The following is a 12,286-nucleotide window of genomic DNA, read 5'->3' on the forward strand; positions in this document are numbered from 1 at the left end:
AATTCATTACTTTGTCAAAAAAATATTATTCTAAAAATTACGTCTTTAGAAAAAGGACAATGCTATTTACAGTGCTGGTGAAAGGTGATTAACCCTTCCCAACCTCAATGACTAGAAGAGTGCCTGACACATGCAGGTACTCAATAAATATTTTCTAAATGAATTATCTCTCAGTGCTTGAGATATTCTGACTGAAGTACCTGTTCCCTCCTTCTTTGCCAACCTAATCCTGCTTATTTGTAGAATCCATTTCCACAGTTGCCTCCCCAATAAAGTTTTCTTCTCATGTCACACAAGGGCCCTTTTTAAACAAAGCAGTCAAAAAAAATAAAAAAATAAACAAAGCAGTCATCCCATTCCACCAAGTTAAGTCAGTCTTTTTTTCTTAATGCCAGTGTCTTACATGGAGATGACCATCAATGCTTATTTGCTGCATAAATGAATGTTTCAATGAATACACGCATTAAATTTTATTTAAAATCACAGTATGGGACTTCCCTGGTGGCACAGTGGTTAAGAAGCTGCCTGCCCCCTGCCAGGGGACATGGGTTCGAGCCCTGGTCTGGGAAGATCCCACATAACGCGGAGCAAATAAGCCCATGCGCCACAACTACTGAGCCTGCGCTCTAGGGCCCGTGAGCCACAACTACTGAGCCTGCATGCCACAACTACTGAAGCCCGGGCGCCTAGAGCCCATGCTCCGCAACAAAAGAAGCCATCACAATGAGAAGCCCACGCACCACAACAACGAGTAGCCCCCGCTCACCACAACTAGAGAAATCCCGCACACAGCAACGAAGGTCCAATGCAGCCAAAAATTTAAAAATAAATTTATTTTAAAAATAAATAAATAAAAATCACAGTAATGAAGTCCTTGTTTTCTTGAGCTACACTGAAAATTTACGGTGACAAATAGAAAATGCACTCAATTCTAGAAAAAACTAAATCCGTTTCAAAAGAAAAACAATGATATTTCAGATTTGATTTATTCCTTTTCTTTGTTTATTGTGAACTGTAAAATATATTTTATTGGTTTAAATTATATAAAACTTCATTACAAGATAAGGGGCTGCACTTTAGATGCTTCATTAAAATATATACAAAACTAGAGTTTAGGTGATAAATGCTATAAAAATTCAAGGACCTGCCCCCTCGGTCAAATTTCTGGGAGTTCCGTAATTTGGGGCATGACAACATATCACCTACAAGGTGAAATACAAGTTGCTGCACCTCATACCATCTAGCACAAAAGAAGAGACACAATGTTTGGTTAGTTTTCTCAGATTCTGGAGGTAACACATAAAGTGTGCTACTTTGACCCATCTTCAGAGTTGCCCATAAGGCTGCCGCCAAGTTCAGGACACAGTAGAAGCCACTCTACTACTTGGGCCTTATGATCCAGCATATCCAATGATGGATTATTTAGTGTTCATGGCAAATAGTGATATTCTAGGGAGTGTCTGACAAGCACTAATATGAGAATGACAGTACAGGTCTCTAGAATTTCTGAAATATCCATGCTCTCTTCTACAAATAATATTCTACTTTCCAGAAACAATTTCTGGCTTGCTACTGGGCGTTGGTAGAGGCTGAATGCCTAACCATGGGACATCAGGTGACTACGCAGCCTGAACTTCCTATCATGAACTGCATTCCTAGCCATAAGGCTTGGGCATGAGCAGTAGCAATCTATTATCAAATATATATGGTATATAAGAGATCAAGTTTACCCAGGTCCAGAATAAGTTGCATGAGCAGGTGGCTCAGACTCCTTCAACACCAATTCCTGTTGCATTGCCTCCTCCACCTCAATCTGTGCCTATGCCCACCCAGGGAGTCCCTTATGACCAGGTGACTGAAGAAGAAAAAACTTGAGCCTATGTCACAGATAAGTCTGCACAACATGCTAGTACTACCCCAAAGTGGACAGCCCTACTCAAAGGTGACCCTGAAGGAAGGTAGTGAAGGAAAATCCTTCTAGGGAATAGAACTTCAAGCAGTACATTTGGTTGTCCATTTTATCTGGATTGAGAGAGGCCAGAATTATTAGATCAATATCTAGACATTCATGGGAGCAGTTACTAATGGTTTGGTTGAATAGGCAGAGACTCGGAAGGAAAAGGACTGGAAGACTGGTAACAAGGAAGTCTGGGAAGAGGTATATGGAAGGACCTCTTTCAAAATGGATACAGACTTTGAAGATACCTGTGTCCCCTGTGAATGCACAAAGGGCATCCACTGTACAGGTAAACAAAATAACATGCTCTATGGATGTCAATTAAACTCTTTCTCCCCAGTCAGTGCTTGTTCAATGGGCCCACAAATGAAGTGGCTATTGTGACAGAGATGGAAAATATGCAGCGGCTCAACTGCCAATGCTACTGCTGGGTACCTAATCTGCCAACAGCAGAAACCAATACTGAGTCTCTGATATGGAAGCATTCCTCAGGAGGACTATTTAGTCACCTAGTGGCAGATTATTTACACTGGACCTTTTCTATCATGGAGAAGGACTATATTTGTCCTCACTGGAACAGGCACATATTCTGGAAATGATCTGCCTTTCCTGCCCATAATGCTTCTGTCACCACCACTATCCACAGGCTCATAAAATGCCTATCTATTGCCTCGGCACTCTAGACAGCATCATTTTCAATCAAGGTACTCATTTTGCAGCAGCAGAAGTACAGTAATGGTTTGTCTCCCCCAACAGCCAGAATACATGGGTCTGATATTCAAGGCGTGGAAACAGGAGTGGCTCTTCTCAGTGTTATACTTAATAACTCATTCACAGAACTTTTACTTCCCCTCCCTAAAACTGTGAGCTCTGCTGGTTTTGATTCTTAGTCTTAGATTATGTCTAGCTATGGAAACACAGCAACGGTTCCACTGAATTAGAGACTTCCACCTGGCCGCTGAACCAAAAGGCAGGAAAAGGGGTTATTCTACTGGCCTGAGTGATTGATCCCAATCACCAAGGAGAAACTGAGTTGCTGCATACAATGGGGGCCAGGAGAACTATATCTGAAGCCCAGGGGGTTCATTTAGGCTCCCTGTACTACTTTCAAGTCTGCTGTTAAAGGTTAATGGAAAACTAACGGCAACCAAAAGACGAGGGGTGGGGTGGGCAGGATAATTAAGGATCCTTCAGAAATGAAAGTTTTGTGCCCATCATCAGGTAAAGAACGCAGAACAGCTGAAATTCTGGCTGAGGCCGGAAGTACTGAATGGGTGGTGAAAAAAAGGAAGCGAGAGATACCAACTACGGGCTTGTGAGCAGTTACAGAAACAAGGACTATATATTGTGATATGTCTGGAGTTGTGTAAACGTTAACCATTTTCTTCTTCCCTCTCTTCCCCATATTTATTTTATATATAAGTTGTTGGAGGTGAACTTTACAAAGTAGTTTGTAGTTAATAGAATATTCAGAGTACTGTGATGGAATATGTAATCAACAGCGAGTAATGACTGTTGGGACTGTGCATCTCCTTATTTTGGGGAGAGAGTAGGAACTTCTTTACTTATATGAACGATAGCTACATCTTGTTAGGTGGAAACAGAGTTGGATGGAAGCTCAAATGTGTTCAGAATGAAAACTGAGTAACCAAGAGAGTGGACTGTACCATTCATTTATTGCCTCTCAAGTTCAAATGTATTTGCTCTCAGTTTCAAATTTACTTTGTAATAAAGCATCTGGATTTAGTCAAGATTCTCCTTTGGCCAGCTGGAAATGTTAAAGCTCTGTCAGTAAAGGGTGCTAGTACCAGGACACCGCAGTAGGAAAGTATTCTTTGCTCTGCCGGGTATGTGTGTGTAAAGCAAAGGGACGTCCTATCTCCAGCCTCAGGGCCCATCTGCACCCTGGGCCGGGTGAGGGTGAGGGAGGATTTTATTGCTTACCGGTCCTGGTCAGAGGATCTCTTCCTGCCAGCCTTGACTCAATAACTGTGGACAGCTCTGGCCCAGGGCAACCAAGTGAACTTCTCCATTAGCTATTGGGCTACAAGTAACATATTCACCAACAAGTTCTGAATTTCAGTTTTGGGGAGAGGGCTCCCCTTTCAAGTTTGTTCCTTCCTTGGGCACTCTGTCCCTTAGTTCCTTTATCCTTCTTAGTACCTAACTTCTTAAAGTAGTTAATAATTCTTTAAACTGTCCCTGTTCAAATTACTGTGTGGTTTCTGTCTACTCACTGATAACGGAGTAACAAATACCTTAATATCTAGAGAAATAGGCTGTATTTTTATAACCTAGAAAACGACTATTATTCCTTGCCTTATAATAGGTACTGCTCATATCTGTTGATTACCATAATGATCATATCCCAACGCTATTATAATGAACAGAAGCCAAAAATTATTCGATGCTTAATATATGCTAAGCATTATTCTACGTATTTTATTTGTATTGACTCATTTAATCCTAACAATAACCTAATACAAGTATCTCTCAAACACAAAATATAAATCTCCTACCTAGGAACTGCTCTCTAAATAACGATTAAATAGACTTCTACAATCATGTTTGCTGTGAAGTTCATGATGGTTACATTAAAGCATTCCATGACTTTATTGTTTTAAAATCTCCTACTATCAGGAGTTCCCTGGCAGTCCAATTGTAAGGACTTGGTGCTTTCACTGCCGTGGGCCCAGGTTCAATCCCTGGTCAGGGAACTAAGATCCCACAAGCTGAGTGGTACAGCTCAAAAAAAGAAAAAACAAAACAAAAAAAACTCATACTATCAATTATTTAAAAGATAAACTTCATTGTCTTGATCACAAACTCATGGTGAATTATTGTGGCTGATTAATGGCTACATAAAGTCCTTGACTATTCCTAACAGCAGAAAAGGGTGATAAAATATTCAAAAGAACAATACTAATAATCTTAAAATATAACTGTAGTCAGTTATCAACCCAGCTTATTCTGTGTCAGTAGCTAACTCATTACAAATCACTAAAGTGACTTTCAGAAACATAGTAGAAAGGAACAATACCCCAAAGGCTTAAATAACCAAGAACTATTATGTATTTTATTTGTAAAAAAGGTCAACAATATGCTTTATACTACTAATCAAGAAGTACAGATTTCATTTAACTAAAAGTTGATGATATAAGTTTCAAGAATAAAACCATGGCTTTAAAAATGGCATCAAAACTGAGATGTCTTGTACCATCTGTCAAGTAGAATGTACCTTGATACTTAAATTTAATAGTTTTGCAACTAAATTAATTCAGCTGCAATTAGAAGTCTTACCTTAAAAGCCTAAAAATCTCTTCTCAACATTATTGGGAAAGTTACCAAAAAATTACATTTTTATGTCACAAAATTATAATTTGAGGCCCCAAAATCTTAAGAATTACTAACAGACCAAATTCTCTAAGAATACTATATCTGATCATCTTTCCAACCACTCTTCTTTTACCTAATAATTCTGATGATGATAATTAACAATTACTTGTAACAGCCAGGCACTGTTCTAAGAACTCTCTCTCTATATATATATAAACTCATTTATTACTCAAAGCTGGCCTATGAAATACATCCTATTATTGTCCCTATTTTACAAATGAGGAAACTGAGGCACAAGGGGATTAAGTAATTTGTCCAAAAAGTATTATACAGTAGAGCAAAGATGTGAACTCAAGCAGTCTGGCTCTAGAATGTCAACTTTTACAGAGTTCCATTGAGAACTTTGAGTAGTAGCTTGCTATAACCTCATAAGGCACTTTAAATAGGTTCTATTATTATCCTCTTACATACAAGAAAACTATAATTTGTCCAAAGTCATAAAACTAATAAGTGACAAAATCAGGATACTACCCTAGTTCGCATTACTCTAAAAAACGATTTAACTATAAAGATATATTGCCTCCCTATAACTAACAGCAATGAATGCAAAACCATCAGATAAATGAGATCAAATCTCACATACAACTAAAGATCAAATAGAAGTATAATATGCCATGGTGTAAACTATAGATTATACCCCCAAGAAATATGAAATATCAGTTGATTCCTGCCAAGTACTTCAAATAGTACCAAAAAGCAAGGACATTTCTAAAATGTATCACCTACTAAGAGAAAATACACATCTACATAAAAATAGTTTAACGTAAGAAATAAAATAACTAGTTGTAATCTAACTTTGCCTACCACATGCACTAAACAGCAAATGTAAACATACCTGCAAGGAGGCAAAACCATGGAGTCTTTCATAAGCACAGATCCAGAAAGCAGGATATACCAACATCTGGCAATAGTTTCTGAACTGTTTAAATGAATAAGTAAATAGATGAGTAAATAAATACACACATTCACATGTATATGGATTCAGTACAAAATACAAAACATGAAAAATATTCTAATAATATCATAAATCATTAAAAATTAACTCTCCTTGGAAATTTTGCTTGTTGCCTAAGGTTTCATACAGACCATGTTCATATCTTACATAATCACTAGCTTAAGATATAGGCTTCAGAAATGCATGTTTATTAGCTCTATCTTATTAATTTATATCAGTAACTTCCCATTCCTCATTTTTGTGTACTGGATCACCACATTTGATGAAGATTAACTTAAATATTGTACTACATGTGCATATTAAAAAATTCTATTTCTAGGGCTTCCCTGGTGGCGCAGTGGTTAAGAGTCCGCCTGCCGATGCAGGGGACACGGGTTCGTGCCCCGGTCTGGGAAGATCCCATATGCCGCAGAGCGGCTGGGCCCATGAGCCATGGCCGCTGAGCCTGCGCGTCTGGAGCCTGTTCTCCACAATGGGAGAGGTCACAACAGTGTGGGGCACGCGCACTGCAAAAAAAAAACCTTAAAAAAAAAATTCTATTTCTGATAACTTTTATGTATATTACAAGTTTATTGTATATTAAAGACAATACTGTTTGGAATTCACAAGTTTATCAATGTTCCATCTTCATGTTCAACTATAATTTGGATCTACCTCTTTCTCTTAAATTTTATTCTGACAGAAATACATTAAATGCCTACCCAATCTTTCACTTTATGTGTGTCTGAGGGATAAAAGAATATCAGATGACTTAAGTCCATCATCATTTTTATTTTTAGTTCAGTTAAATCTCCAATGGAAACCAAGAATCTTGTTAGATGTTACTTTATAATGTAATCTTTTCCTCTTTCTCTAAAGTATTTTTAATTTACCATACCTAAACCTTCAATTAATTCCAATATGTAGACAATTCTAATTTTATAAAACAAACATTTCCTCTGAGCTGGAGAACTGTATATCTATCTGGCTAGCGACTTGACATGTTAGCTTGTATATCTAACACACAAGTCAACTTCAACATGTTCAAAATCTACCTATCATTTCTTTCAAGCTTCATTTTTTTCATTCTCAATGAATAGTACCATCCTCCACCCAGAAAACTAAGCCTCCAAACCACTCTACATAGCACCCAGGATGAGCTTTCTGGGTGAATCCTATTGCCTACCATAAGAAAAAAGTATCATCAAGTTTCCAGAAGATACTTTAAAGTTCTTTATATCCACCCCTTCCATCTTCACAGAAGGAAGATACAAATGGCTGAAAATCTCCTACTTAAGGTTCTTTGTTTGGAAATTTTACTTTCTAATTCTTTTGAAACATGACTTTTGTACAAGAAGGAATGAAAATCAGTAAAAGAAAATTCTGCCCAAAATCAAGACAGAAGAAAGTTATGATTGGATGCTACCATAAGCCTCTAATTTTTATCTCACTTTGCTGAAAAAGTCACAAAGTTGTCAGCAAATTCTACTATAAACGGAGGAAAAATCCTGAAATTCACTCCTACTACCAAGAGAGCCATGCCAGCTCACGAATCAGAAACTGTTCAAACCTTGCAGAGAATTCCACTCTCAGAGCAGTTTGGCAATGCATCTGATGAGTAAACACAAGGAAAGTGAAAGTCTTTTAACATGCGGCCATGCTATCTCCTTTCTCTTTGCAAGCAAATGAATCTAAGAATAATTTAGCCTAGAGAAGAGTGGCATATTTAATCTTGTCAGATCTTACTCCTTTCAAAGGCTTCACACTGCTCCTAAAATAAAGAACAAAAACTATTAAGGTGGTCTCCACCTGGCTCTCCACACCCCTCTCTTCCTGTTTCTTCCTCTCTGCTCGAAGCACTGAACAGTGGTTTATTTTCACTCTTTCTATCATGCTGCTTCCCAGTTAAGGTCAACTATACACATTCTTTTCTCTGCTTCCACTAATCTCTGAATTTAAACTCTTTACTTAACTTCCACATTCATTTTTTAGAAATTCCTTTGTTTTATGATCAGCCAAATACAGATTTGGGTAACTCTTTATACTAATTTTTAAACAGCTTAACTGAGGTATAATCAATATACCACAAATTCACTCATTTTAAGTGCACAATTCAATGACTTTTATGATATTGAAAAGAACTGTGCAAACATCACCACAAAGAGATCTCTTATGCCTCGTTTGCAGTCAATCCCTGCCCCAGGTAACCAATAACCTGCTCTATCTCTATAGATTTGTCTTTCCTGGACAGTTCGTATAAATGGAATCATGTAATATGTGATGTTTCTATCTTGCTTCTTCCATTTAGCATAATATGCTTGAGGTTTGTCCATGTTGTAGTGTGTAGCAGCATTTTATTCCCTTTTACACTGCCAAATAGTATTCCACTATACAGATGCAGAGCATTTTATCTATCTATTCACTGAACAATTTAATTATGTTGAGTTTTAGGCTAGTATGAATAGTGCTACTAAGAACATCTATGTACAGTCTCTGCACGTGTTTTCATTTCTCTTGGGTAAATATGTAAAAGTGGAATTACTAGGTCATATGGTAAAATTTTAAGAAACTGCCAAACTGTTTCCTAAAGTGGCTATACTTACATCTGCACCACAAATACATGACGATTCCAGGTGTCACCATATCCTCACCAACACTTGTTATGTTTAGACTGCAGATACTTTTTTTTAACATCTTTATTGGAGTATAATTGCTTTACAATGGTGTGTTAGTTTCCACTTTATAACAAAGTGAATTAGCTATACATATTTCCCCATATCTCCTCCGTCTTGCATCTCCCACCCTCCCCATTCCACCACTCTAGGTAGACACAAAGCACCGGGCTGATCTCCCTATGCTATGCGGCTGCTTCCCACTAGCTACCTATTTTACATTTGGTAGTGTATACATGTCCATGTCACTCTCTCACTTCGTGCCAGCTTACGCTTCCCCCTCCCCATGTCCTTAAGTCCATTCTCTACATCTGCGTCTTTATTCCTGTCCTGCCCCTAGGTTCTTCAGGACCTTTTTTTTTTCTTTTTAGATTCCATATATATGTGTTAGCATACACTATTTGTTTTTCTCTTTCTGACTTACTTCACTCTGTAGGACAGACTATAGGTCCATCCACCTCACTACAAATAACTCAATTTTGTTTCTTTTTATGGCTGAGCAATATTCCATTGTATCTATGTGCCACATCTTCTTTACCCTTGACTGCAGCTACTTTTTAAAATATATTTTTAATTGAAGTAACACTGGTTTACAACATATGTTTCATATGTACAGGGCTTCCCTGGTGGCGCAGTGGTTGAGAGTCCACCTGCCGATGCAGGGGACACGGGTTCGTGCCCCGGTCTGCGAAGATCCCACATGCCGCGGAGTGGCTGGGCCCGTGAGCCATGGCCGCTGAGCCTGGCCGCACAGCCATGGCCGTCTGGAGCCTGTGCTCCGCAATGGGAGAGGCCACAACAGTGAGAGGCCCGCGTACCACAAAAAAACCAAAAAAACATATGTACATTGTATTTCTACTTCTGTATACCCTACAGCATGCTCACTATCAAAAATTTAGTTTCCATCCATTACCATACAGGTGATCCCCTTTACCCATTTCGCACGCCTGCAACTGTAGCTATTCTAATGGGTGTAAAGTGAATATCTCATTAATTTTTGTGTGTGGTGTAAGATAAGAATCTAAATTAAGTTTTTGCATATAAACACTCAATCACCCCAGCACCATTTGTTGAAAAAACTATGCTTTCCCAATTGAAATGCTTTAGTACCTTCATCAAAAATAAACTGTTCACTGGTGGTTCCTTTTTAATACTCAGTTGTGTTATACCCACATTGTGTGCACATCTTAGCTACACAGCTACAAGGCCATTAAAAATAAAGCACACAGAAACTGTTTATAAATATAAGGGTTTATTTCTGGGTTCTCAATTCTGTTCCACTTATCTATAAATCTGTACTTTTCCCTGATAGCACTTAAATATGTGCAGCTATTTTAATTAACTTTCTCTCCCCCACTATACAATAAACTCATAAGGACAAATCCCATTTCTTCCCACCACTCTACACCAGGCTAAGCATAATGCATAGCAGACAAACATTTAATAGTAAGTGAATGAATCAACAAATGAACAAATAAAGCTATTAAAATCCATATGAATCCAGTAATTAGAAATAATGACAAACGCAGTGTGCAATGAAACACTGAAGTTAATACCATTTCTCTATACCAGCTGCATACATATTATGAAAGAGATCACTGTTGCCAAAATTTTTGGAAGAAAAACAGAGAAGAATATCTTCATAATCTTGAGGAAGGGAAAGATCTTGTTTTTTTAAACAGGACATGAGAAGCACTCATCACAAGCGGAAAAACTGAGAAAGTAAGAAATTTCTTCTCTTCAAAAGATGCCATTAATAGAGTAAAAAAAGCAAGCCACACAGTGGGAGAAGATATTCACAACTTATGTACCCAACAAAGGACTCAGATATAGAATTCATAAAAATTTTCTACAAATCAATAGAAATAAGATAGCCCAACTAAAACATGGTCAAAAACTTGAATCAGGAGATCATAAAAGAGCTATCCAAATAGCCCATAAAAACATGAAAATCATTCATCATCATTAGTAAGCAGGAAAACAAAAAACAAAATCACGAGGTAAAATGAAATACATATTTTAGATTCTAATGTTACAAGCTCCTGGGACTTCCCTAGTGGCACAGTGGTTGAAAGTCCACCTGCCAATGAAGGCAACACGGTTTCGATCCCTGGTCCAGCAAGATCCCACATGCCGTGGAGCAACTAAGCCCGTGCACCACAGCTACTGGGCCTGAGCTCTAGAGACCATGAGCCACAACTACTGAAGCATGCGTGTCTAGAGCCCGTGCTCCGCAACAAGAGAGGCCACCGCAACGAGAAACCCACACACCGCAACAAAGAGCAGCCCCTGCTTGCTGCAACTAGAGAGGGCCTGCACTCAGCAACAAAGACCCAACACAGCCAAAACTAAATAAATAAAATAAATAAATTTATTAAAAAAAAAGAATCTCTTAAATTTGAGCATGTGCATTTCCAATGCTTTTATTCCCAAGAATATTCCCAAGAAGAATGAGTAAATAGAGGTACAAAAACACATGAATAAAATATTCATAGAAACTTACTATTCATGATAGAGAAAAACTGGAAACAACCCAAATATTTATTAATAGTGGGAAGGATAAACAAACTATGTTATTTTCACATAACTGTATACTGTTAAGCACTGAAAAAGAATGAATGCAAAAACATGGAAGAATCTGCAACATTTGTGAAGTATAAAAAGCCTGACCAACAGATTTTTATCTATATGAAATTTACAGAGACAAAACTAATCTAAGGTGACAGACATCAGAACTAGATTACCTTTCCAAGACAGTTGACTAGAGCCTTCTGAAGAGCTGATATGTTCTACATATTCGCTGCATAGTAGTTACACAGGTGTATGTATTTATTAAACTTCATTGCACTGTACACCTTCTGTGAGCCCTATGTACATTATATTTCATAGTTTAGGAATATATTTCAATCTCCTCTACAGAAACTGTTCCAGAATCAAATGAATTTCAATGCTAACAATCTAAATTTTAAACATTAATTTAAGCTAATTATGGAACTACTTACCAAAAAAGAACTTGATTGCCACTGTATCTCTCATAGCGTGCTCTCGCAGACATTAATCTAACATATTTTTTAAAAAGTAAAAAATTTTAAAATTATTTTATTTGAATTGTCTCAAAAATTGTTATAATTACAACAGAAAATTATCAGATCTATCACTAAATTTTTCACTGGAGTTTAAAAATATGATCACACACACACAAATCTGTTGAATAAATATAAATTTGCTTGTATTTAAAAATACTTTACTACTAATGCCCTAGTTTTTTCTTTCTTCTTGATATACTTACTTGACATATACTAATATCTAAATTATGTTACACAGAAA

General features: G+C 37.4%; 1 protein-coding gene across 3 annotated transcripts in view; it reads right to left on the minus strand.

Moving 5' to 3' along the window:
- RAPGEF6 (Rap guanine nucleotide exchange factor 6) overlaps positions 1-12,286 on the minus strand; it is a 219,340-nt gene that overhangs the window by 180,266 nt on the left and 26,788 nt on the right. For all 3 annotated transcript variants that reach the window (XM_060143537.1, XM_060143536.1, XM_060143538.1), the window contains exons 3-4: positions 11,962-12,018; positions 6,189-6,272 (exon numbers count right to left, since the gene is read on the minus strand). In XM_060143537.1, coding sequence (XP_059999520.1) covers positions 6,189-6,272; positions 11,962-12,018 — 141 coding nt within the window. The remainder of the gene's footprint in view (positions 1-6,188; positions 6,273-11,961; positions 12,019-12,286) is intronic.

This window comes from Lagenorhynchus albirostris, chromosome 3 (genome assembly GCF_949774975.1).
Source record: "Lagenorhynchus albirostris chromosome 3, mLagAlb1.1, whole genome shotgun sequence".
Classification (NCBI taxonomy): domain Eukaryota; kingdom Metazoa; phylum Chordata; class Mammalia; order Artiodactyla; family Delphinidae; genus Lagenorhynchus; species Lagenorhynchus albirostris.